The 27,408-nt window shown below is 49.5% G+C and overlaps 1 protein-coding gene across 1 annotated transcript in view; it reads left to right on the top strand.

The window, feature by feature from the left end:
• Window positions 1-27,408, top strand: part of ROCK1 (Rho associated coiled-coil containing protein kinase 1) — a 3,300,884-nt gene that overhangs the window by 1,767,788 nt on the left and 1,505,688 nt on the right. Inside the window, exon 14 of the mRNA XM_069620881.1 lies at window positions 14,638-14,773. Coding sequence (XP_069476982.1) covers window positions 14,638-14,773 — 136 coding nt within the window. The remainder of the gene's footprint in view (window positions 1-14,637; window positions 14,774-27,408) is intronic.

The raw sequence follows: 27,408 nt of genomic DNA, 5'->3' as shown, positions 1-27,408 counted from the left end.
TTGTTCTTGGGGCCCGGTCCCTCAGTGCTCAGAGTGGATCCCTGCTGCGTTCTGTTTGTATACCCGTGCCGGGTGAGCCGTCCGCCTGCAGGGTGATGGGTTTGCCTGCTATTGCACCCCCCGGCACACACATTCCCATATGTAAGCCTTTCCAGCAGGGGTTTTTCTTCCCGCTATGGTCTTCTTGTGCCGTTACTGCTGTACGGGGCCGCTCGCTGTACTTTGGCCTTGACTCCACGGCATACTTCCCCCAGATGTCGGGTTTTAATTGCCTGCTGATGCTTTGTGCGGGGTCGGGGTCGGCCCGTCCCTCGCTGGTCTCCGTGTACTGTGTACTGTCACTTCTGTATATTGGTTTCCTCACTCCCGCCGATTCTGCAGATACGGCCACCGTGCCTGGGGGGGTGGGAGGGTGTGGTGGTTCCTTTTCCGTTCCGGGGTTATGTGGGGGGCTTCGGGTTTTGTCGTTGCTTTTTTGTACACTTTTTAATAGCGGCCCATGCGGAGAGGCTCCTATGCACGTCCTCTACCCACGGTGGTCATCTTGGATCTTAATCTTTTTATTGATTCTTGTTCTAATAAAATGCCAAAAAGGTGAATGTTGTTTAAACTTCATATATCCAATCCCCATTGAGGAGGCTGTCCTGAAAGGAATTTCTCTGGTCAGTGGTGTTGCAAGAGCAATCAGAGGCAATGCAAGAAAAAGCAAAAGAAAACAAAGATGCTCTAGACCCTAAAACATTGCCTGGCATGCCACCTCATTGTCCTCATGCTGCAACTTCTGTCCACCTCCATTTGTCTTCTCCCTTTTAGTATTACCCAACCTGGTCCACTCCCTGTATTGGGGCTTAAGATCTGTAGTTTGTGCCTCAGCAGAATGACAAGCAGATGAAGGATCTCAACCCTCCAGATGCTTTTTCGTTCTTCCATTGTAACGTTCAGAAAGCAAGGAAATCCCTAGCAGTATTTGATATTGTTTCAAAGCCTTCTAGTCGCCTCGTTCAAAGGCCCGACTGCTTCATGAGGATTTCCTTAATACTGAAAAAGTGGACACTGTTACAAAAGATTTCCCTTTACTGCACCTTTCCTTTCATCTTTATGGAACCCCCAAACATTTTGCTTTTATTTTTAAATCTGTCCTGTACTTTTTGCAGTGCAGTGAAGCCTTAAGCTTCACTACACTGGCCTTTGCTCATAAGCTATGGGGAAACTAATATGTCCTTCAGGTTGTCAGTACTGGGAAACATTGTTTCCCTTAGTCGAATTACTATGTTACTACTTTGGTTACTTTTGTATCACTTGTGGTAATGTTTTATCATTGTACAATGCAGCTTACACTGCAGTACAGTGAGGTGCATTTCTGTTTTGCCCTAGACTAACACTCAGAGGATTTTTGGTTACTCTAGATCTGCTAAAAGGATAGGCTTGTGGCAGCAGTGACTTTTCCCCACTTTTTGGGGATTTTCGTTTTAGCTTTACCGTGTTTACCACGTTTGGCTACTAACGGTGGCTACTGGTCGAACATGGCCGCGCCACGAGATTTTTCGCCTGCTCTTTTGCCATCTTGTCCTTTAGCCTTCTTCCTGGCCTCAGAGGCCGGGAAAATCCTTATAAGAATTTCCAGTGCCTGGGAAAGCAGAAGCTTTTGGCGGTCTACTGGAGGGCTGTGTGTGTTTGCTGGCAGGATGTTGGCTGGGTCTGACTCCAAACCACAAACTGGTTTCAGTGTGTCTGAGTGGTATGCATGAATGTTCCCGCCACCGGATTGGGTGTGTGTGTGTGTGTGTGTGGCCTAGTCCTGCTATTGGCTAGTGGGAGTTTCAGCTCTTCCCTGGCTTTTAGGATAAGAGGACACCTGCACCCATACCTCAGAGATCCTCGAGAAACCTGAAGGAGCCAAGTATCCTATTCAGCTGTGAGACCTGCAAAGAAATCTGATACCTGGCTGAAGGAGGCCTGGCAACCAACTTCTGTTTCTGTCATAGAGGAGCCCTGTCTTGCTCCTGATCTTTAGTAGTCCTGCGAAGGAGCTATGACCTTTGGAGTGGAGGGACCATCCATTCCCGACGTCTGCTCAGTGCCCTGCCAAAGGAATCCCTCAGAAGTGCCCTGAATCCGTTTTGTGGCTGACCAGCTTTGTTTTTGGGCTGCTGTGCTGCCGGCATCACCGTACGATTTTCGGCCTGAACCTTTGGGGATCCTCAGCTGGCCCTGCAAGACTACCGCCTGCGGAATTCCCACATCCTAGCCTGAAGGGGACCCGAGATAGAAGGGAAAGTCTGACTGCAGCTGCCAAGTCCTTTTGTGTCGCCCTGCGTGGTGACTACCGTCTGAAAATTGCTTACCTGACCCGAGTCCAGATCTGAGAGGGGTGCTGCATCAAGTTTTTCTGCATTCTTCGACAAAGTCCTTGCAACAGTAAGACACCAACCAGAGATCAGCTCGAACCTGCAACCCCTGGAATTCAAGGACTGCGACTTTCGGCGCGAAAAGCGGCATCGGACACTCTTCTGTCAAGTCTGGGGAAGAATCGGAGTACAGGGTTAAGTTACAAGGTATCTAACCCACTCCCATTATAAATCAATGGGCTTATAATACAGCTTATTTCTAACACGTTTGGCTTTGCCATTGCTTGCTTGCGTCAGACTTCTGACTGTTGGGGCTACTTTTGGCCATTAGTCTAACTTGAACCCTAACCCTAAGAGCCCTTCACTGGACTCCAGAGACCCTACCTGCATTGAATCTCCACCACTCTCCACAAAGGTGAGGAGACTCCCTTCAAGGTCCCAACTTTTTCAGACCCTTCTGCTGCAAATGGCAAGCATTGTTCTGTCAAAGACCAAAGAACCAGAGAATGCACACTCCAGTGAGGAGCGAGTGTGTAAAAATGGACAACAGTAAGCATCCTCTTTAGATCACCTCCCCTAGGAAACCTTCCAGATAGACTGTCGTGCGTGCAGATATCATACCATTCCACTCCAGCTCCTCTACCCTGAAACAATGGGAAGATTCTTGGCAGGAAATGTTGGACGTTTTTACTATAGTCCCGGCTGCTTCAGCCTCAGTACTGGTGAAAGAAGTGCCCACTGTTCATTCTCAGGCTGGCAGAGGCGCCACTTCGGCTTTTCTCTATACGGCTGTGGGCTAGGTCAGGGTCCCCATCAGACTGCTCTCCTTCGGCACCAGAATGGTGTAGTCTCTCATGCCTATGCACTTGGCTCCATGGTCGCGCCAGACTCTGCATTGGGTGCACAGCATTGGTGTCGTTTGACGCCAGTCTCTCTAAAGAGGTACAGGAGAGCCAGAGGTTTACCTCGGCCCCCCTGGTCAGAGTTCTTGCCAATTATTGACAGATCTTCGACAAGAAGGTTGATGCCATCCATGAGCTGTAATCCATGGGAAAAGGCCAAGTGAAAGCCTTCCCCCAAGAACTGTACATTCGGGGTGAAGGACCGCTCTTAAGACCTGAGATTACATCTTGTCCCATACTTCTCTGTAGACTCTGGTAGTACAGGTCATCACTGCAGGGGAAATGGCAGCTACGTTTACCTTGTTGTCATTTGACTGGGAAAGCAGAACACTGGACTTTCTTTGGCTTAAGGTTTTCACCTCACGCAGTCTAGCGTGGTGGGTGGTTAACGCCTCTTGCATCTTAACTAGGTACTCGCACACCCTGTGAAAAGTGGGCAGCAGATAACCTTCCCTCTGAAATGCATGTTAGATTAGCTGATTTAGTGAACAAGGACACTGCTGGGCAGATTCTGATGCCTGGTTTGTACACTGAATTTTGTGGCCACTCTATGGCCTCTGGAACTGTACTAAGGTGTCACGCCTGGATGTAAACGACTGGGTTTGTGCTTGATATGCAGGATAAACCTTTGAACATGCTTTTAGATGGTGCAAATCATTGTGGTTTCTGGGCGAGTTTGTTTTATTCGTATTTATATAGCGCACAACAGCCCGAGGACATCGTGGCACTTGTTACAGTACAAAGCTTAGTTACTTAGTTACATGGTCATTAGCAATATATATACAGGTTGCAATATAGTTACATAGTCATTAGCAGTGTATATACAGGTTACAATATAGTTATATTACATTTGTGTTATATTACAGTATACATGGCAGAAGTGGAGGAGGCAGTCCTCCACTTGCTAGTTGAGGAGAATGGCCTTGAGGTTGTTGCGGAAGACAGAGATGAAGTTTCAGCTCAAAAGGTGGCAGGGAGTGAGTTCCATAGTTTCGGTGCAATATAGGAGAAGCCTAGACCTCCCGCTGTGGCTCTCTTTATGCGTGGTATTTGTAGCTGGTTGGTGTACTGAGCTCTGGTGGGGCAAGTGGATGTGGTCCTTGATATTGTTTCAGATAGGTATGCTGGAATGGTTTTGTTGATGCACCTGTGAGTGATGGTGAGGATTTAAACAGTAATACGGTCTTTGACCTGGAGCCACCGGGCTTCACGTCTGGCGTGGGATTTATGGTCTTTTCTAGGGATGCTCATGGCGGCTCTGATGGTATTGTTTTGTGTGGTTTGCAGTCTGTGAACACCTAGAGTCTTGACAGAGGATGATACGGAGATGGTTGAGCTGTCTATGTTGAAGTTGTTGTATTGGGGGCTTAGTTTTGATAATGTGTTTGTCTGGCCCAGGATGAGAATTTCAGTCTTCTCCCCGTTAAGACAGAGGCCATTGATTGCCATCCAACCTTGGATAGTGGCATAGATGTTGTGAAGGGCCGTGGCGTCTTGGTGATAAGAGTCCAGATAGGGGTAAAAGTACTTGAGTGTTGTCTGCATAGTTTGTATATGCAACACCCATGGAGTCAAGTAGGTCGAAGAGGGGTTTTGTGAAGAGGTTATAGAGGGTGGGGGCTGTACAAGATCTTTGGGGGACACCACAGTGTATAGTGGTAGAATCTGCGTTAGCTGTGTCGGATTAGACCTTCATGGCTCTTCCTTCAAGGAAGGAAGTGATCCAGGATGCTGCTTGATTAGAGAAATGGGCTGCATGGGTGAGGTGGGTGGTGGCCGCATGCAGGCTTCCTTGAGATTGTCTGGGACAGTTCCTGTTTGGAAAGATGTGTTAATGAAGGCAGTAATCAGGTGTGCTAATTGGCGCATTCCTTGATGATTTTGGGAGGGCAAATGTGTGCTTTGCAGAGGGATGGTTTGAGGTTTTTGATGAGATTAAGGACCTCGGGTTCAGTGACGTTTCTGAAGGAGAATTGAGCGTGATTGAGATTACTACACTTGTCTTGTGTAGGGCGGTTGGATTTTTGGTTTGGGAGGGCTTTGGAGTGGTTTTGGATTTTGTTCTGGAAGAGTTTTATTTTGTGGAGCATGGCGGACTGAATGCTGGCACACCAGGCTTTGTCTTTAGTTATCTCGTCAGCGGTAGCCGGAGGAGTGACGAATTCATTAAAGATTGCGAATAGTTCTTTAACTTGGGAGTTGGCCTTTGAGATCCTATCATTGAAGGAGTTGGATTTTGCTGCTAAGATGGCTTTTTATATTGGAGGGCTATTTGTTTGAAGAGGCTCTTAATAGATCACTCGGATCCGTTTGCCAGTTTTTAAGCGACTGGCGCTTTTGAGCTCAGAGGGTTTGGAGTTCTTCCGAGAACCAAGAGTTGCAGTGAAATGTTTTTTTTTCTTTCTTGCTTTCAAGTGGGGCTATAGAGTTTATGGCATTGGTGAGAGTATCATTGAAGATAGCTGATAGCATATTTGGGTCCTGAGAGAAAGGTGTTGCTAGGCAGGGGCTTTTAAGGTGGGGACGCAAGTTGTCTACGTTGAGTTTTTTAGAACTTATTATGGCAGGTGGTGCGTGGGGGAGAGTCTTAGGTTTAGGGTTGGTGGGAATGAGGAATTTGATGCATGTGTGGTCCGTCCAAGGAAGGGAAGTGTTTGAGGTAATGTTGGATGCACAGTTGTGATCCATGACCCAGTCAAGGATGCGGCCTTTGGAGTGAGTAGGGGTGAGGACTCTTTGGGAGAAACCTAAGTCTGCGAGTTGTTTAGGTAGGGTTGCGGCGGATTTATCCTTAGGATCATTGTATCCTAAATTTAAGTCTCCTAATAGAAGGATTTTGGAGGACTTGTTAATGTTGTTGCTGAGTCGATGGGAGAGGTGCTCTTGGAAGTCAGCTGGGAGTCCGGGAGGTCTGTATAGGATGTGGATGTTGATTAGATTATCGGGGGAGAGTGTCAGCTCGGCTGATAGGATATCAGCATTACCACCCCATGTACTATGGTCTGCTAATCTGATGGATAGTGAGTCTTTGTGGATAAGGGCGACCCTCCTCCAATCTTATCACATCTATCTTGCCTAAGGATGGCGTAGCCTGTGGGTAAGGCTAGTGCGATGGCTGGGCAGGAGGCACCATTGAGCCAGGATTTGGTGATGCAAAGTAAGTCCAGATTAAGTATGGATAGTAGATCATCTATCTCGAGGGCATGTGCAGGTAGGGAGCGTACATTCAGTAGTGCACATTTAAGAGGTGAATGTTGTGTGCCTTTGATGTTTTTGTTTGTACTAGTATGGGGTGAAGTGTGCTTGTTGTGTTGTGGGGTAGTGAGGGGCTGGGATTTCAGCAGTCTTCTGCTCCTTCTGCTAGAACACATTCTTTTTCTCTTTTTGCCTAGTTTGCAAACATTGGTATGGGTAAACCACTGTCAGGCAAGCAGCAGCAAAGGAGGATCCCCTGTCATGGTAGAGGTAGAAGTGCGAACAGGGGCAATGCCACCCCCTTCGCAGTCCCCTTCCCCACCACCCATGGTCCAAAACCTGTTCACTTTTGCATTGCCTATTCTTTTCCATTGTTGTGGGGCCAGTCACCGTTTGGTCACTGAGAGGATGAACACCACATCTGATGCCTGGGCCTGGGCCTAACAGACAATCTCCCCTTCACCCCCATACCCCAACAAGTCACAAACTCACCATCCTCTCGCTCCTCCCCAGATGCCCTCCTACTGAAGGTAATCTTGCAACTTCTGGTGAATGCTGCAATACAAATTGTCCCTGTCACGATAAGAGGAAGGAGATGATATTCCCATTATGTTTTAATGCCATGACTGGGGTCTATATACTGTTCTGAATATGTGGTTGCTGAAATGCGACCTGCACAAAGAAAACTTCCCTATGTTCATCCTTGTCCAGATCATGCAGTCTCCAAACCTCCAAGGTCTGGGTGGTGTCACTGGACTTTCAGGATGCCTAATTTCATGTTCAATTACATCCCAACCCGAGGTATGTGCTTGACAACGTCCAGTACCAGTTTACAGTCCTGTGTTTCAGCCCCCAGAGCAGTTCCGATGGATAGCACAGTGACCATGCATTACCTCAACAGGAGAGGTGGTATGAGGTTGCTGCCTCTTTGCAGGGGATCAATGTGACTGGTGTTCTTGTTCTCCGCCCCAGCATGATAAGCTGCCAACATTGTAAGGTTTTCTAGAGACCAGACCTCTGGAAAATGTCTCTGTTGGAAGCTTATCTGGACGAGATGGAGAACGAGAGACCATAAACTACACCTGGAAACTCTGGAGCACAGCCTGGCCAAAGTTGGCGATCCAACCTAATAAGGAATCCAGGCAGAAATGTTGGCTATTATGTGCACAGATGGCCAAATGCAGCCCGACAGATGTCCTCAAAAGGGCACCACTCTGCAAGGTAGTGGTAGCCACCAGGTCTCTGGTAGAGTGTGCCTTGAGACCCATAGCCACTTTTTCATGTTGGTCAGATCTTATCTCTCAGAAATGCAGTGGAAAACCCACCTGGACAGGGTCTGGTTAGTAGCAGTCTTGCCAGCCCAGGCACCAGAAAAGCTGAGAAGGAGATTGTCCTACGTGGTTTTCCCCGTCTTGAAAGCCATAGTAATTAAGAACCCTCTTAGGATCAAGACGATGACTGAGGGCTGCCTCAGTTGTAAATATTGGAGGCAGAGTGTAGAAGACCCAAATATTGATTTTGTGAGAGGTGAAAGTCTGAGAAGCTTTGGCAGGAGGGACATCTTATTTGGTCACTTTCTCCTTGAAAAAGAAGCACTAAAGAGGCTTGACATCAACTTCACTGTTCGAGGGGATTGGGTCCTCCGACATATTCCATATCTATGACATGTAATCACCACAGCTGTGCTGCTTCGGAAACTTTTTTCTGCGTCCTACGTCGATGCGCCGTCGTCGAGGACCTCCTCCGACGTCATCCGATGTGATAAGTAGGACGCACGACACCCGTAGCCTCAGTTCCGTTTTTTCCGCGAACGTGTTGCTTCGTGAATATCGGTTAACGCCTCGACTCTTTGGAGTTCTGTTCTTCTCGGTTCTTCCAACCTGTTCGTTTTTGTGATAATCCTTTGTGTGAAGATGTCTTCTACTTCGTCTTTGACCCCGCGTCCGGGCTTCAAGACGGACTCGTACGACGCCTGCCTCTGGTGCCTCGGGGAGGCCCACGACACGGATGACTGTATCGACTGCCAGTCGCTCACGTCCAAAGCCTTGCGTGAACGTAAGAAGAAATTGTTGGTAGGTCGGGTGTCCAAGCCCCGGAAGTCGAAGTCTGCGGTGCTTTCGACGGATGATTCGAGAGGAGACTCTCCGCGTCATCGTCGGAAGTCTCGTGGGTCTCCTTCTAGGAGTCGGTCTCGCCACTCCTCAGCCTCTTCGAGGCATTCTCGGAAGTGGCGACACCGGTCGTCTTCCAGGTCCTCTTCTGAGGACTCTGCCCGGCATGTCGCTTACCCCACTAGCCGTGCAACGCCAGAAGAATGGGCTTCCTTCGGGAAGAAAATGCTGGCGATTCTCGAGTCGCAGGGTACTAAGCCGTCCGCGCCACCGAGTGGGGTCGGTCATGAGAGGTCGAGAGACACCGCTCGCAAGAGTGGTCGACACGAGTCACGGGAGAGGTCCCGTTCGGACAAGGAGACTCGTTCTCGACGTACTTTTTCCAGGTCCCGATCCCGACGCGTTCGAGACCGTGTGCACCTGTGATGTCTTCGAGGAAGACATCGACGTCTGAGGCGTCGAGGGCGTCGACAGGCTTTCTCGAGGCTCCGGCTCCGAGGAAGTCGTCGAAGCAGTCGACGCTCAGGTCGTTGAAGGACATGCTCGGAGCTCTGGCTTCGAGGACTGTGTCGACGCCGCCGATGCTGGCGGCGCTGCATCTGACGTCGACGCCGATCCTCTCGGCGCCGATGCCTGTTCTCTCGGCGCCGATTCGCTCGACGCCCTCGACGCCTTTCGTGTCGGAGGTACCCCGTGGCACGGGGGAACCCCCTAGGAAGGCTCTGGTTAAGAGCAAGCACTCTCGGGGGCCTTCTTTTCGCCACCTGGAATATATTTCAGAGGCGGATGAGGATTCTGATGGCCTGGTTCCTAGTCAGGTTCCAGATGAAATTGTCTCGGGCCATAGTCAGTTTGACGATTTGAGGCAGTCACTGCATGATGCCAGTGGACTGGACACCTCTCCGGAGGTGGAGTTTTGTAGGCCTGAGCCTGGCTCTCATGCTGATTTCTCGTACCGACGCCTTATGGCTAGGGTTTCTGAGTATTTGGGATGGTCTGCTCTCCCAGGGGAGTTTGTGCAGGATGATCTCACGGACATCCTTGATGTTGGTCCCCCAACTGACCCGGTACTGCCGTTCCATGTGGCTTTACAGAGAAGGGTGGCGGCGGCTTGGACTGCTCCGGAGAGTCTCCCGGCGGTGGGCAGGTCCTTGTCGCGAAAATACCGTCCAGCCAGTAGCGACCCCTGCTACTTGACCATGCACCACACTCTGGAGAGTTTGGTGGTGCAGGCGGCCACGGCCCCGGCGAAGCAGGCGTCGTACCCTACCATCCCTCCTGATAGGGACGACAAACGTTTTTGTGGCTGGGCGAAGAAAGTGTTTTCTTCTGGTGATATGGCGCTTCAGGCGGCCAACTCCATTTGTGCCTTGTCTCGTTTCACACACACTCTGTGGAACTGTGTTGCGTTAGCGGCTGAACATATTCCCGAAGGGGACGAATGGGATGGTTTCCTTGCTATGGTCCAGGATGGTAAGGATGCCATGTGTGAGTCCGTTCAGTCGGGTTTGGACTTGGCTGAATGCGTCAGCAGGTCCATGGCGGCGAGCACCATGATACGCAGGTTTGCGTGGTTGCGGAAGTCGGGGTTTGCTCCTGATGTGCAGTCCCGGGTCCTCAACATGCCCTTTGACGGTGAACACCTTTTTGGCAGCAAGGCTGACGAGAGCCTTGGGAGGTTGCAGACCTCAAAAGCTGCAGCGAAGTCGTTGGGCGCTGCAGTTCGCCAACCTCCGCCTTTTCGTCCAAGGGGACAGCAATGGAGGGGTGGTTCTTTTTGCTATTACTCGTCCTTCAGTAAAGCGAGAGGAGCTGGCAGTCAAAGAGGCCAACGCAGGGGTACCAGAGGTGGACGACAGGGTACCCGTGGTGCCAAGGCCGCTCGGGCAGTTGCCTCTTTGCCCTCAGGCAACGCCGCAGCCGCTACCACTCAGTCATGAGGCCATGTCCCATGGTTCGCCGGTTGGAGGAAGACTGGCGCAGCATCTTGTAGAGTGGCAAGCCATTACTTCAGATGTGTGGGTTCTGGAGATCATAACCCACGGCTACTGTCTTCCCTTTCGGCACAGGCCTCGCGACAATCCACCGGGGAACCTCTCTTTGCAGAGTCTGGATCCGCTCCTTGCGCAGGAAATTCAAGCCCTGCTGGAGAAGGGCGCCATAGAACTGGTGCCTGTAGCGGAGAGGAACAAGGGATGGTATTCCCCTTATTTTTTGATTTCGAAGAAAGACGGGGGATTGAGACCCATCATGGACTTGCGCGGTTTGAACAAACTCCTCAGGAAGGACAAGTTCAAGATGGTTACTCTCTCTCAAGTCCTCCAGGTCCTTCAGCTTCAGGACTGGTTGGTGTCTCAGGCAAGGGGGGATTCACGTCTACCCCTACCTGGACGATTGGGTGATCAGGGGGAGCTCTCCCGAGCAAGTCCTGGATCATCTGTCCGTCACCTGCCACTCCCTTCACAGGCTGGGCTTCTCCCTCAATTTAAAGAAGTCCCATTTGATGCCAACACAGCGGCTCCAGTACATCGGAGCAGTACTCGACACTTCCCTGGGGCAGTGTTTTCCTCCCCAGGTGAGGGCTCTTCACATTCAGCAGATGGTGCACAAGTTTCAGCATGCCCAGACGCTCCCAGCGTTCGAGTTCTTGAGGTTGCTCGGCCTCATGGCATCCTGCGCTCTTCTGGTGCCAGAGGCTCGCCTGCGGGTGAGATCTTTGCAGTGGGCACTCAAGATGCAATGGTCGCAGTCCTCCGGCAGGATGTCGGACCCGGTTCAGGTGCCGCCCTCGGTCGCCCGGGACCTTCTGTGGTGGGCCGTCGAAGGCAACTTGATGAAGGGGGCTCCATTTTGGCTTCCCTGGGCGGAGGTGACGATCGTGATGGATGCATCCCTCACTAGATGGGAAAGTTCATGTCAACGGGCTGACATTCAGCGGTCATTGGTCTCCGTCGGAGTCCAGACTCCATATCAATCTGTTGGAGCTGAGGGCCGCCAGGCTAGCCCTGAAGGCTTTTCTGCCGACTGTGCGAGGAAAGAATGTCCTGATCCTGACGGACAACACAGTGGCCATGCACTACCTCAACAAAAAGTGGTGGGCAGGGTCACTTCCTCTGTGCAGGGAGGCGATGCAGCTCGAGTTCTGGGCCATCCAGCAGGAAGTTTCGATCTCGGCAGTTCATCTGGCCGGAGACGAAAACGTGACTGCGGACGCTTTGAGCAGGCAGAGCACGATCTCTCACGAGTGGGAGTTGGCTCAGGAGATTCTCCTGGAGATCTTCGCCCTTTGGGGGACCCCTCAAGTGGATCTCTTCGCCTCCAGTGTCAAACGGAAGTGCGAAAGGTTTTGCTCACGGGAATTTCCTCCAAAAGGAGCCTTAGGAGACGCGTTCGTGGTGGAGTGGTCATTCCCGCTGCTGTACGCGTTTCCTCCAGTCCCTGTCATCCCGCAAGTGCTACGGAGGTTACGGAAGTTCGGTTCCCGGATGATCCTCATTGCTCCGGCGTGGGCTCGGAGGACGTGGTACCCGGACCTTCTCGACTTGTCCATCTGCCCTCCACGTCGTCTTCCCTACCGAGACGATCTGCTCTCACGGGAGGGGGGGGTCAGGTTCTCCATCCAGAGGTCAGATCCCTCAACCTTCACGCTTGGCTTCTGAAAGGTTGAGGTATAAGGATTGGGACCTCCCTGAAGACGTGATGGAGGTGTTGCTTTCGGCCCGAAGGCCAGCAACAAAGTCTCTGTACTGTTGCCGTTGGCGTAAGTTCTGCGACTGGTGCAGAGATCAGAATGTGGATCCTTTTGCATGTGACATCCCCATGGTTCTGTCCTTTTTACTTTCTTTGGCCCACAGGGGCTTGCAAGTGGGTACCATTAAAGGTTACTTGGCGGCGCTGTCCATCTTTAAGCGCTCGTCTGAAGGGTGTTCTTACTTTAAAATCCCTTTAATTTCACAGTTTCTGAAAGGGCTCACTAATGTGTTCCCCCATGTCACCTCTCCTGGTGCCCGGTTGGGATTTAAACCTCGTTCTTCAGTTTCTTATGGGTGCTCCGTTTGAGCCTTTACATTCTTGCCCTTTGAGGCTGTTAACTCTGAAAACTGTGTTTTTAGTTGCGGTTACTTCCGCTCGCAGAGTGAGTGAGTTACAGGCACTTTCAGTTAAGCCACCCTTCACTGTATTTCACAAGGACAGGGTTGTCCTTAGAGTTCGTCCTTCTTTTCTTCCGAAGGTAGTGACGGAATTTCATTTGGCCCAGAAGGTTGTTCTTCCGGCATTCTATCCTCCTCCGCATCTTGGTAAGGAAGAGGAGAGGCTCCATAGGCTTGATCCTAGGAGAGCTTTAAGCTTTTATGTTTCACGCATGTCCCGGGTCAGAGTGGACGATCAACTCTTTATTGGTTACGCTGGAATGCATTTGGGGCAAGCTGTGACGAAACAGACTTTGTCTCGCTGGATTATTTTGGCCATCTCGGAGTGTTACCGCTTGGCGGGTAAGGACCCAACGGCTGGCTTGCGGGCCCATTCTATCAGGGGTATGGCTGCATCTACTGCCCTGCAGAGGGGTGTTCCTATTCGCAACATCTGTGATGCAGCCACCTGGGCTTCAGTACATACATTTGTACGTCACTATTCCCTCGATTCTATCCGAGGACAGGATCTGGCCTTTGGCAAGGCGGTCCTTTGCTCTGCTATTTGATTGGCAATTCTAAATTTTGATTCTAAATTCTTTCCCTCCTCCTTGCTCTGGTACTGCTTTGGGAGTCTGTCATAGATATGGAATACGTCGGAGGACCCAATCCCCTCGAAGAACAAGTTAACTTTCTTACCTGGTAACGTTCTTTCGATGGGATGGTCCGACGACGTATTCCATATCGCTCCCTCCCTGCCTTCCCCGCTGCAGAATTTCTTTTGCGATTGCAGCTTACGTTCCGCAAGGCTTTGTGTCTGACTGGCAGTTGACTAATGTCACACGTTCTGGGGGAAAAAACTACAACTGAGGCTACAGGCGTCGTGCGTCCTACTTATCACATCCAGTGACGTCGGCCGTCGGAGGAGGTCCTCAACGACGGCGCATCGACGTCATCGACGCAGGACGCAGACGCCGAAAAAAGTTTCCGAAGCAGCACAGCTGTGATGATTACATGTCATAGATATGGAATACGTCGTCGGACCATCCCATCGAAAGAACGTTACCAGGTAAGAAAGTAACTTGTTCTTTTACTTCACTTAATATACACCTCAATTCATGCATGAAGTGTTTCTTTGCCAGCTGTGATGCACTTCGTAATGTTTTGGAATCGCAAACTCCCAAAAAGCATTTAATCATCATCCAGCTGTCGGTGGATTTCCACAATTCACCTTCAGGTATCGATTTGATTTGGGCTCGAAGTTCCACCTTCACAGCGCCTCCTTAAGCTCAACTTGTCTTGTCTGAGCACCTGATCCATGTGGGGTGTTAATAGTCTTCTCTGCTATTCACTTCTCAAATATCAGAACTATTCAGGGACTGGCTTCTCTCATGTGACACTCTGGCCTCCACTGTGAGCTCATTCACAAGTCTGTGCAAGTCTTTCCACTGCACCAGATCTCTCTAGCTTCTCCAGATGGCTCTGCAAGCATGATCTCACACAGAGACTGTGGTCATTCGATGTCTTGGTAGCCTTCTGCAAACTGGATGCTCATGGTGTCTCTGCAGAGCAGTTGCCTCTCTGCCAGTTTACTCCAAATGCCTCTTGCATTGCTCTCTGCTTCTCAAGCCCTGCTACCTGCATATGTCTGTCTGCCTATGTCTCTCCATATCGGATTATTTTACTTTCTGCCTCCTCTCTCCGACTCCCCTTACCTCTGTGACCCATTTCTTTTTTACTGACACAAGGCTTCGCTCACAGCGTTGGGTGTTCACTGTTTTTGAAAGGCTCTTGGGAGTTAATTTGTGAACTGTTAAACATATTTAAACCAATTTTAAGAGATCAGTGACTTTAAGTAAAGTGGGAAACTTATTTCAAGTCTTTTGAGGAGTGTAGAAATTGCTGAACTGTAAATAAATATTTTACCATATTTGCTTTCCTCTCTTATAAGGGGAATCAAAGGAAAAACCTGGAATCGGCTGTGTCCCAGATTGAGAAGGAAAACAAGATGTTGCAAAATAGAATAAATGAATACCAAAGGAAGGTGGAGCAAGAGAATGAAAGGAGGCGTAATGTGGAAAATGAAGGTAAACCAATATTTCAGCTCAATTTGTCATCCTTTGATTGGAAAAAAATGGAATGAAGCAACTTTGTTCTTAAATCTGTAGCTCAGTAGAAGATATTACTTTTAATATGGAAAAGTGAAAGGTGAATATCGAAACTTCTTCATTAGTTTTACACAACAGCAAGTTTGTAAAAAAACAAAACTGTTTCAATGGTTTTATAATTGGTACGTGTAATACTATTTAGCAGATGAGCAATTGTGACCGCAGTGTATAAAAGCAATCTAGGATGCTTTTTGGCAAATTGGATGGAAATGTTTACATGTGGAGCTCTTCCTATTTGTCTAAAGAAATATTTCAGCTCCGCAACGTAGTGGTCACTGTCATTGGAATATCATTTTTAATTAAACCTTTGAAGATGATTAATATATGACCACTTTAAGGCCCACAATTAGCATTTAGGTTAGATTAATTGTAGCTATGGAAATCTTAAGCATGATGGTGTGGGGGTGTCATAGGCAGGTCGGGGAGCCATGCATTTGTGACACCTTCTTGTTCCTGGGGAGGACCACAGCAGAAATTGGAAACTGAACCCTGGGTCATGGAGTGAGAGAAGAGCCCAGCACAAGGGAAAACTGCAGCCATGCCCACCACCAGGTAAAGGTCAGAGATCGGCCAGAGAGGCACGATCGGAGAGAGGTCAATCACGATGTGGCCGGACTACTGTGACAAAGTGCTGTTACGATGAAGGCATCACTTTGGGAGACGGATGGCTGAGAGGGGTTTTCGCTCTGCACCCTTCACTATGGAGTAGTGCAAGCACACTCTGTAGTACTGTGGGGTCTGATTTGGTATTTCACCACTGGACTCTGCCCTGTGGTAGCTGGTAAACTAAAATGGTGGCAGTGTATGTGCCGAAGTGAATGGTGGGGAAGGAGAAACCGATAAAGTGGCTGTGGCCTCCAACAAGGGGAGAGACAGGGACCGGGTGTGTGGAGCTGGGTACCCTATAGGTAGGAGTTGGGTCCATGCTTAGTAGCCCCTCCTTTCACCAGGGGCAATGAAGCACGTAGTGAGCAGTAGACTAAGGATGAGAACTAGAATTGTGGTTCAAAGGTATCTAACCACAATGCTAACATCATTTGAGGATTTGTGTTGGCAATGGGGTACAGATTCTCCTCTCGTACAGGGGGAGAAGCAACTGCAAGTCCTGAAGCAGGACGGCCTAACTGGAGGGGTGGTGATCTTGATCTACTTCTCCTGTTTTACGTTGGAATATCAGCAGGTTTCCAGAGAGATTGGGCAATTTGGTTGGGAGTGTATGGGGCATGTAGAGATCTTTACTGTTGCAGCACCTGCCTTAGCCAGCAGCCCAAATTAAAGCCCTGTTTGTGTCTGATGCGCTGCACTGTTCCTTGGGGGACATTCAATGCCCCCATTATAAACAAAGGATCAAAAAGAGAAGGATTCATGTGCGGTCACAGAGTTATCACTAAAACAACAAGGACACAGACAACCAATACCTGAATCTGGTTAGATTGTGGCAGGTGCTGTGGTCCAAAACTGGTTTAATGCGAAGAATGAATGGTTTTTATTTTTTTATTTACTGGTTATTTATAAAGCGCCTATACATCAAATGTTGTTTCAAGGTGCCAGGCCAACCACAGAAGTGGACATTGCTCTAATGCTTCAGGATATTAAGAAAAGATTGAGCAGTGGGTACACTTCACCTTTCTAAAACAATAGGGTACTTAAGCAATTATGTGTTGGCAATCGGATAACATGTAGATGAAGCAGACCCATTTATACCCATGACCAGAAATCCTATCTCTGAGAGTGTTCCATTTAGGCTGATCATCCACCACTACTCAGAAGGTTTAAGATGGTGGGAACAGGTCCTGACTTAACATTTCCTTTGAGATCCTGACCAAGATGGACAAGTAGTTAGAAGATTATGTCCAGATGCTCTTGGCAAGATCCCGAAAAAGGAAAATGGTGTTCTTCACTTTGAATAGGATACAGTTTTTGCTGTTCAAGCAAAGGGTTGATAATGTACGTGCTGTGATAACGAGAGACCATCAGAGCACACAAGGGATAATGCATTTCAGCATCTTTTTTACATTCAGACATTTTTAGGTAGGGGTTGGGAGGAATTGGTACATTTTTGGGGATTGCTCTAGAATGAAGCAGGTCTTCGGGTATTTTCGATGTGTCAGAATGGGGAAACTATCAATCCATTTCCAAGGGATATTGCACCTAGCACCCTCTTTTTAATGTAGTCACAGCCCCACAGATATAGCATTCAGAATGTTTCTTGGTTTCTGTCGTTTCTCATCGGGACAGAAATTAACATCTGGGCCATAGTTCTCCTTCCAATGCCACTTGATGGTGATAATGCCTAGCAACAAGAGGTTCTAATGCCCTCTTTTCTTGGGGGAGGGGATACCTCACCAACAGAAATGTTGGATCCCACCCCTTGCCAGTGTAATACCTTTACTGTTAACAGCAAGTATTTCAAATGGATTCCTTCCTCCCACAGGTTCCTCATCTTTAATATTCTATCTCCGAGGCATCTGACTTATGACATTTTTCTGCCACCAAGAGGTGCAGCACTGCTCTGCCTCTGCTTCCCCCAGCATCGTTGTATGCCCCATGCCGGCCATGTGTGGGCCAGTATATATGAAACCGCTACACCTCATGACCTCAGTTAATTTTTAAGCTTCTGGAATGCTGCTTAGCTAGCTACTTCTGCCTGCCTCATGCCTAACCTTCTAAAGGACTCGGGCTTTAAGTCCAGTGCGGACCGCGGGTGACAAATGTCTGTGTCGGATCCCTCAGGGGTGTTTGGTACCATCTCAGGGGGATCATGGCAAGGTAGATTGCAGATCCTTCCCGCTGGGAGCGTGCCATCAAGCTCTTCAAGTTATACCCAAAGTCTCCCGGGACCGATACCTTGAAGCCAGTAGTCAAGAAGCCTATGGAGCCGAAGGTCCCTAAGGTCAACAAGAACAATATTAAAAGGGGTCCTGTTCCCCGAGCCATACTTTTCGGAACAAAGAAAGGATTGTCATCCTCCTCCTCCTCTTCTTCTTCATAAATGGATCCCATAGACTTAAAGCCTTTTTTCAACGAAGGCTTAAAAGCTGTTGATGGGTCAGAGAAAGACTTTGATGTCTTTGACTTCGAATCCTTCAATGGAATAGAATAAGGGGCAGTGGCTTCATCTTTTTCTGTGGCGATGGAAGTTGCTTCTCAACACACTAACCGCGTTAGGCACGCGTGAAGTGGTCTTAAACAACACCTTGTTGGCCTTACGAGGCACGACAGGGTCAGAAGCTTTCTTTGGTTCACTGGAAGGACCGGGCAAGATTGCCTTCTTGTAAACTTCCATCATTTGCAGACGGAATTCCTCCAAATCTGCTTTAGAGGCAGATTTATTTGGAAAGCTTACCTTCTTCCTGTCGAGTGAGGAGTCTGACGAAGATGACGAGTGATGGTGCTGTCGCAAATAGCTCCTGGACCTGGAGCGCTTCAAGTGCTCCAGACGTTTCTTCGGTCTCTGAAGAGAACTGTCCCTCAAACCTTTTTCATCAGATGATTAGTCTTCCTCTGCTTCAAGGCCTCACTGGTCGTAGATTAGCAAGACCTGCAATCCTCGACCTTGTGATTCACTCAAAGGCACCAGAGGCATATCTTGTGCGGATCTGTGATTGACATCTTCAAATCATAGTCCGCACACCTCTTGAACCTAGTTTTAGTAGACATAGTCGAAAAACGTAAATACGCAGTTGAAAATCGCTGAGGCGATCGAACCGTTCGAAGTGTGCTCTGCATGCAGAAAAACTGAACTCAGGCAATGGTCATGGTGCGTGCTATTTATACCAGCACCAACGTCACGTCCAAGCACGGAGATGGAAGCCACCGACTGACTTTGACTCCACTCACAGCGCCCTCTGCTGTCCTAAAGTTTCGGAAGCTGCAAGCAAGATATCGGTATATCAAAGATGAGGAATCCATGCAAGGACAAGCCAGTAGAAAGAATATTTCCAGGTGTACGTAATTTCTTCTGTCTTTTCGCACCATGTCTAATCTAACTAGGTGCTCAGGTTTTAAACCATGCATCTACTGGAGTTGTCAAATTTCCTGCACTGTCTGACAAAAGAACACGACATGCAGGATTGCGGGTTGTGCAAGTCTACACCCCAAGGCGCTTCAAAGCTGGTGGCGAAACTCTAGCTTTTTCCACAAGGAAAAAGATCACAGACAGGGACATTTGACGTCGCTGGACATGAAGCGCAAAACTGAAGAACGGTCCCCGGTCTGCAAGGACAAGAAGCAACACCACAAGAGGCCTTGTTCATCCAGTGTTCATTCGAAACACCATTCTTACTTCCTTGAAAAAGAGAAGTCACTGGTCTCTGTCTAACCAGTGTTTCTTGTCTTCACACGCCTCCCCTGAGAGCCTGGTGGGCCAGGCCACCACAGCGAGCTTGAAGACAACGTCTCTCCCTTAATTTCCTCTGGGGAGAGAGTAAGTGGGGAAGGGAGGTTTTTGACTCGGGCTGCCTGGGCATGAGGGCCATCAATGCCTCCTGTGCCTTGGCCTAATTCTCTTTTGGCCTTTGGTCTCCTGTCTCTGGGACTACAGACCACCTCCCTGCAGAAGATTTGAAGGGGGGCTTGAAGTCCTAGTCAAGGATGGCAAGGAGACAGCCCGACAAATACTTCATTTAGGCCTGGACATGGCTGACTGGGGTGCTTGTATGATGGCCACGGGGGTGGTGTTTAGAAGATACACATGGTTGAGAACCTCTGGTTTCCCCCCGATAACCAGGTTAAACTCCTGGACAAGCCATTTGATGGCAACAATTTGTTTTGGGCTAAAGCTGAAGAATGACATCAGAATGAGCCAAGGTGTGATACTCAACCTATTTTCTGCTGCCAAAAAAGAATGGGGCTTACTCACCATACTAGATCTGTGGCTCTTGAACCTGTACTTGCGCAAGAACAAGTTCCAGATGTTTAGATTAGCTCAGATTCTGCTAGCCCTAGACCTACAGGACTGGCTAGTCTAGCTAGATGTACCCATCCAGCGAAAGCACATTACTCATACGTCCCGTCCCCTTTCCTCCATCCTTGTGGGCGTCCCCCAAAATGGGCAACGTACCAGAAACTTTATCTGCAAAATATTGAGCTTCACCTTTAAATTTAGTATCAAGCGCGGGGTGCAGCCTAGCACGTCGCCGAGGCCCGCCGCCTCACCACAATTTCTTTTTCCGCACGGATGGTGTCGGACCTGGCAGCCAGCTCAGAGACTTTTTTGCTTTCTGCTTTCTCCCCTTCTATTTTTTTCAGTTTTTATTTCACTTCACTTCGGTGCCTCCCCTCCTCCGGCACACGTCGACTGCAGGAGGCTTTACGAGATGTACTTCAGTTAGTTCCCGGCCTCCGACCCCCATGCGTTCTCTTGAGTGTCTGGGTCCCGATCACTGGTGGTACTCATGTTCAGCCTGCAGTGCTTTTGGTCACAGGGCATTGAAGAATCGTTTGTCGCGGTGGAGGGAGATCTTCCTCACTTTTCCTCCACCCCACCTTAAGGACTTTAGGCCCTCTGTTCAACACGGCTCCACAGTACAGCAACTCCTTCCCCGGGGTTCCCATGGATCTGAGTTTCTTGGATTCTGCTTCTGGCAGGCCTGAGGCCTCTAAGGCTTCCGGCTCCCAAGTCTAGGGGCTCAGGGGCCCTACTAGGCTGTCCTCGGCAGGACAATCATGCTTGTCCTCTTCTACCCCAGAGTGTAAGGGATCGTCGAGTGCCACCTCCAAGAGTCTGTCTTCAGCCAGATCCAGCACAGCTACTGGCACAGGTGCTGAGGGCTCCCAGCCTTACCAAAGCTTGCTCCGAGATCGTGAATGAGAGCGTTTTGACTACCAGCCGGCCGGCTGAGGGCTCAGCACCTACCAGAGGGATCTCTGAGGTCTACGGTTCTGCTTTGGGTGCAAGACCCAAGCTGTATCCTCTTGTGTCTGATGCCTCTCTTGGCTCAGCCTTCGCGCCCTCCAACCCAGGGCATGGCGCAAGGCTTCTAAATGGCGGAGCGAGACGTGGTGTTGGAGCTTACCAGGCAAGGAGCCATCTTGCATCCAGCTTAAGGCCCACCAGTGCTTTCACCCATTTAATAAGCTTTGCAGGATGATTCAAGCCCCTTTCCCTCTGGAAGCAGCAGTGGATCCTACGGTGCAGATTTTTGGTCCTCTCAGGGCTACATCTACCCATCACAGCCGTACAATTTACATGCACCAGGTGCCTCAGAGCGTTGACCAGGAGCGGAGGCCCAGTGCCTCGGAGGGCAGAGCCCTTAGGGATCATACGGCTTGCGAGGACCGCTTCTTCGAGCACTTACTCCTCCTCATGCGTTCCCCTCAGATGAAGGGGCTCCTGAAGGACATTGTGAAGGAGGTCATCCCGCTGGTGGCGCCGCCTTGGCCCCCTCCTCGGTTCAGCCCCCACCGGTTGTTCTGACGCCTCTACCTCCACCTGTACCACCAACGTTTTCCCCTCAAAAGCCGCTGGACCTGTCTGTAGCTCCGGACCTGGGATGGTCTCCGCTGGCACCTGTGTGGCAGGGCCCGGATTTCCCTCGGTCTGTAAACAAAAAAAAAGGGGGGAGATGATGACACCCAGGACGATGAACCCTCTGCATCCGTCCTTGACCGCCTTCAGGGCCTGACAGAGTTTGTGCGGGTCCCTCTTCCTGAGGAAGACCCCCAGAAGTCAGGAGTGCTAGCAGAGGTCTTATGCAAACGCTCCGCTCCACGATCCGGACTGGCATCCCTCTCTAGAAGGATGTGTTAGGCAGAATCCTCTGCAGTACCCTTAGGGAACACTACAGACAATTAAGTCCACAAGTGGTAGTACAATTTCACCTTTGGTACAAACCCGTACTACACAGTTATAATGGTAGTAGTAGCAGAGCAGCCAGACTTATCTCAAGAGCAAATGAGCAGTAATAGGGATTACAGAATGGACTACAATTACTGTGACTCAAACACTGACTCAAGGTTTCTGGTTAAAAAATATAAGTACATTTATTTTTAAACCATCTGTTCACGAAACACTTCACTTCTATTAAACAAAACCACACTCTAAATATACCACACACAACCAATTCCTTTGGTTCAGATCAATTCAAGGTAAGTACATTGGGATTTGACAGACCGTGTTGTGAAACAAAAGACTTTACCGGGGGTTAAGCAGCGCTCACTTTTTGACAGTAATGACAGTTCGGTCTTACGAAAGAAAAGCGTACCCTCTGGAAGAATTTTAACCGTAGTCAAAACACATTTAGCACATTGAATTAAAACCAAGGAACAAGGAATAGGGGATAAAAATCATAGGCAATACTTTTGTCAAGGCACTCAAATCAGAGGACGTGTTCTAAGAGACAGATAAAGTCAATAGGCCTGCGCCAGTGGCAAATGGAGCAGGGCTCTGTTGTCGAGGATAACACGATTAGAACAGTTCGAGATTAACGTTGCCAGGAGTACTTGGATATTGTCAAAGGGAGGCAAAAGTTATAAGAGGGAAGGAAGAAAAAGGACAAGCCTTCGGCAAGGAATAGGGTTCACCCCGATTCCTCAAGGTCGGACGGAGAGAACAACCAAATGGACACAGTACCTTATTCGAATGAAGAAAGCTGGTGCCACGGCAGTTGTTCCTGGTAGTTCCTGCAGACTCACGGTTCCTGAAGCTTCAGTCATGGGGACAAGGACGACGTGTGTAGCGATCTGCACTACCCAGGGATGAGGCCAGCAGCAGCAAAGCAACAGTGAATAAAAGGTGCACTCCTTAAAACAGGAGAGGGCTCTTCAGATGGCTATCCGGACCACTAGAGCTTCGTACAGAGATTTCGACCCAGGAGAGGATTTTCTGCCTGTAGAAAGGTGAGCTGGTTCATCCCACCAGGCTCAAGGGAAGAAGACTCCGGACTGGATCTTCTCTGTCGTTGAAGGGTAGATGGCTTAGGACTGCAGCAGGGCTTCACCGGGACTCGGGAGTTGCAGCAGCCGTCGTCTTCTCCGCTTCTCTTCGGTTCCATGCAGTTCCAGTGGCGACTCTGACTTCCAGCCCAAGAGACCTACCTTTTATGCCAAGATCCCCCATTGACACAGCCTGGCTCTCAATCACACAGCAGGGGGGTTGTCCAGCCCGGACAACCACCTCAGCCAATGGACACAAAGTGTGACTTGAGTCTCCAAGGAAACCCTGTGCAGGGGGTTACTAAACCCCTCCCTCACATTCAGCCCACCTAGATACCCAAACGCCAATGGAGGGCTTCTTCGTAGAAGCCCGCCAAAGGACGGCGAACAAAGAAGGCAAACCTGGTTTGCCGCGCAAAGTAAAACACAAGAAGGATATTAACACACAGAAATGGCGACTAAACCCGACCGGAGCCAAAATAAAATATATTTGGTCAAGCGGGTTAATGTTCGAGGCTAACACAATAGCCTAAAACAGTACCACGTTTATATAGTGTAATCGCAGTAAAAAAGTTAGGGTAGATACCACTGCCACCAGCCAAGTCTTAGTGTTAAGGGAGCGAAACAAGGCTCCAGGAGGTAGACACAAAAAGGGATCCGAGTTAACCCTTTCCAATACTCCATGTTAGATGGGTATGTACTGGGTCTGTAGGTTAAATGACTACATAAAGTAAAAGGCAACTTTACCTGTTTCTGGGGGACAGTAGCCAGGCCCCAGAAAAATGGAGTCAGTGGGAAGTCTTAGACAACCCTTTGTCACTACACTGAAGGTGCTGTGTAACGCACACAAAAAGTGGGGCTCATGGAGTGGTGTGGCTCCAGAGCCCAAGATCACTCAAAAAGTAGAAATACACATGGCAAAACACATGTTAGAGTGGGAAAAAGGAAAACATAAACCCCATAAATCCAGCAAAGCTACCAAGGGACTCACTAGGTAAGGGAAATTAGCCATAAATGAGAATTCTCCCTAACAATCAACAGCTGGAGTAACGACCTGCCAACGGAGACCACTGCAAAGACCGAAAGTGCTGCCTTCTCCGGTTTCCTCCTTCTCGACATCCCAGCGACTCCTCCTTCCAAAGGTGGTCCATCCTCTAGGGGCCTCGTCAAATAAGGCCAAGAAATGTCACTGCTTGTCAAGGCACCCAAATTACTGTGATGAGGAAGAGCGTCTTCCACCTTCAGGAATCATCCAGGGGTACCAGATTCGTCTTGGATCCTGTTCTCCTGTGGCTTCCCAAGTAATTTGGTGTAGTGGGTCCTGTAGAAAAAGAAGCAGAGCATTATTGAACATATTTGGACTGGCCTGTAATATACAAGATAAAGTACACCTTAACCTTTCCCTTACAGGTTTCCCAGGATGCGATATCCTCACACAGTATTTAAAGAATGTGTGCAAGGACACCCACGTTTACATGCACAGCAAACATGCAGACTAGGACTCCCCTCTACAGGGCAAAGGGGGCCGTCATTCCCCTGGTAGAATGAGCTCTGAGACCCTCTGGCACATCCTGAGCAGCCAGATCGGAGCATTCTGAGATACAGAGAATGATCCACCTGGACAGGGATTGTTTGGTCACAACCCTGCCAGCATGAGCACCAGCATAACCAAAGAAAAGTTGTTCATCTTTCCTAGCCTCTCTAGTAGGAGAGACCTAGAAATTACGGGCTCGAGCCGATGGAATCAATCCTCTGTCTTGGAAGGGTGAGCTGTAGAAAATAATACAGAAAGATAGATCTTCTGAGATGCAAATCGGAGGCCACCTTCAGCAGAAAGGAGGATCTCACTCAACGTTAGCTTCTTTTTGAGATAAAAAAAATAGGGAAGTAAAATGGACAATGCCTGGCACTCATTCACCAGTCTCGCCGAAGTGATGGCAACCAGGAAAATCATTTTAAGGGTGAGCAATCTAATAGAAGAGGAATGAAAGAGCATAAACAGAACGCCCATAAGAAACGTTCAAACTAAATTCAAATCCCAGGCCGGCACCACAAACTGGCAGGGAGGAAACTGGTTACACAAACTACACAAGAACTGCATAACAGTGGGGATTGTGAAAAACGAGCCCTGTTCAGGAGACCTTTTCAATACCGGCGAGAGTAACCCTTTATAGTGCCAATCTGCATGCCTACCTGAGCCAAAGATGGCAGAAAATCCAATACAGGGGAAGGAGAACAGGATAAAGGATCCAGGTCCTTCTCCTGGCACCAAATCGAAAATGAACACCACTTGCAGGCATACAAAGATTTTGTAGTGGACCTGTGAGCTGAAATGTGCACATCGAGGATGCTGTCCAATAAGTCCCAATCTTTGCATCTTAGCCTCTCGGTAGCGAAGCATTAAGGATCAGGCTGCTGAGGTTTGGAGTGGAGCACCTGCCCCTCTGAATGGGAGAGCAAGTCGACTCTCCTCCGATGGCGCCAGGGAGGGCAAATGGACATGTCCAGCACGTTCTCCTTGCCCAGTCTGGGGCGAGCAAAATCATCATGGTTCTGAACAGGCACAATCTCATGAGAACCAGAGGAATGACAGGGATCAGCTGAAATGCATAAACAAGGTTGAAATTCCACTTGGCTATCAGTACATCCGCCAGAGCTCCCTGACAAGGAAATTCCCTGGAGCAGAACAAGTCACACTTCCTGTTGACACTAAAGTGAAGAGGTCCACTTGAGGAGTTCCCCAAGAGGAGAAGGGGTGACCAAAATGTGTCTGCTCAAAGCATCCACTGTGACATTCTCTTGCCAGACCAGTTCTCTGCATTGCGGCAAGGACCCCGCACTAACCAGCTCTAGCATGTTGTGTTCCCGAGACTCCACGGGAGACCACATTCCGCTCAATGTAAGGTCTGACAGGTGAATGCCCCAACCAGTCAAAGATGCGTCCATGACCACCTGGGGTCAAGGTTGGAGAAACAATGCGCCTTTCAACAAGTAGTCTCGAACGGCCAATCACGCATGGTCGTGCACCACCTGATCTGAGACCTGCAAGGGATCCGATATCTGGTCCTAAAACTGCGACTACTGGCAACAGAGAAGCCATTGAAGAGATTGCATGCACAACCTTGCCTCCGGCACCACTAGGATACAGGAGGCTTTGAGGCCCAAATGCGGAAGGAAGGCTGGGACTTGTCCCTCGGATTGGATAGACATTGACCATTCGAAAGATGTTCACCACTCAATCCTCAGATGGGAAGGCCCTGCCCAGGCGAGTGTCCAAGACTGCACTGATAAATCAGAGGGACTGGGATGGCGAACCCTTGGGACCCGTGGGACTTTTTGAAGTTCAGGGAAAAGCCCAGGCTTTGCAGTAGAGTGCATGTGCTGAAAGGATGCTCTGTCACTAGAGCTGGGGAGCAAGCTCAGACGAGCCAGTCGTCCAGATAGGGAAAGACATGAATGCCCTCCCTCCTGAGGCGAACCGCCACCACTGCTAGCAGCTTGGTGAAAACCCTGGGAGCCGAAGAAAGCCAGAACAGCAGGATCTTGAACTGGTAATGGTGTTAACCCACCACGAACCTCAGGTACTTCCTGTGCTTTCGATGAATAGGCACATGGAAGTAGGCATCCTGAAGGTCCAAGGAAAGCAACCAGTCCTGTAGATTAAGGGATTGTGAAATCTGGGCTAGAGTAACCATTTTGAACTTGTTCCTTTTGTAGGAACAAGTTCAGCAGCTGGAAATCCAGGATGGGGGCTCAAGCCCCTGTTCTTCTAAGACACCAGAAAATAGGTGGAGTACCATCCCTTCCTTTGTTCTGAGTGCGGAACTAGCTCAATCGTGCTTTGACAGATAATGATGGACCTGCTCCAATAGAATGGGGTCCGGAGACAAAGGGGTGGCCAGAGTGCAGTGATTTGGGCATGCTGGAGGATTGGATGGCAATATCCCTGCTGAATAATTTGAAAGGCCCCAAGCATCTGATGGGATCCTTGACTATTCTGGGTTGAACAAGGAAAGCCCCCCCCGCCCAACCATCACCAACCCACCAGTGACGAATGGCAAAGCCTGTCACTGGGACTTGGTGCCCTGGGGTGTGGCGGGCACAGTGGCCACTACAATGCCCCCTTGCTGGGCACCCCTTCCTCTGCCTTTCGGGAAGCTCCTGCCTTGACCTCTTCCTGGGGCAGACTCAACACGGCCCCTCAGTGCAAAGGCGAGAAAGGGACGAAAACCCTTGCCCAGAGGCAACGGCTATGCTGAAGGCTGTTCTACTGTAAGCCCCAAAGACTTAGCAGTTGCCTTTGATGACTGCCCATTCTGGAGTACGCCATCAGCTTTAGCTCCAAAAAGGTTATGACCGTAGAACGGCATATCCAACAGCCTGGTCTGGAAGACAGCAGCAAACCCTGCCGTCCTCAGCCACAAGGGGTGCCTGACCACTGTGCTAGTGGCCCTGACCCTCACACAGTCTGCTGTGTCCTGCCCCGACAGCAGCATCTGACGTGCTGCTGCTTTGCCATGCAAGACCAAGACAGGAAGCCATCCCTCATCTCTCCCTCTGGGACGTACTCAGCCACATTGGCCACCGCCGCCCAAAGGAGAACTTTGCCGTGGCACAAGAGGCATTTACGGCCAACAGTGCAAAACTGTTCGACCCAAACCCCTTCTTGCACCTTGCAT

This window comes from Ambystoma mexicanum, chromosome 5q (assembly GCF_040938575.1).
Source record: "Ambystoma mexicanum isolate Mex_15411 chromosome 5q, UKY_AmexF1_1, whole genome shotgun sequence".
In the NCBI taxonomy this organism is placed as follows: domain Eukaryota; kingdom Metazoa; phylum Chordata; class Amphibia; order Caudata; family Ambystomatidae; genus Ambystoma; species Ambystoma mexicanum.
Note: the sequence above shows the minus strand (reverse complement) of the source record. Positions and strands in the feature narration are given on the sequence as shown.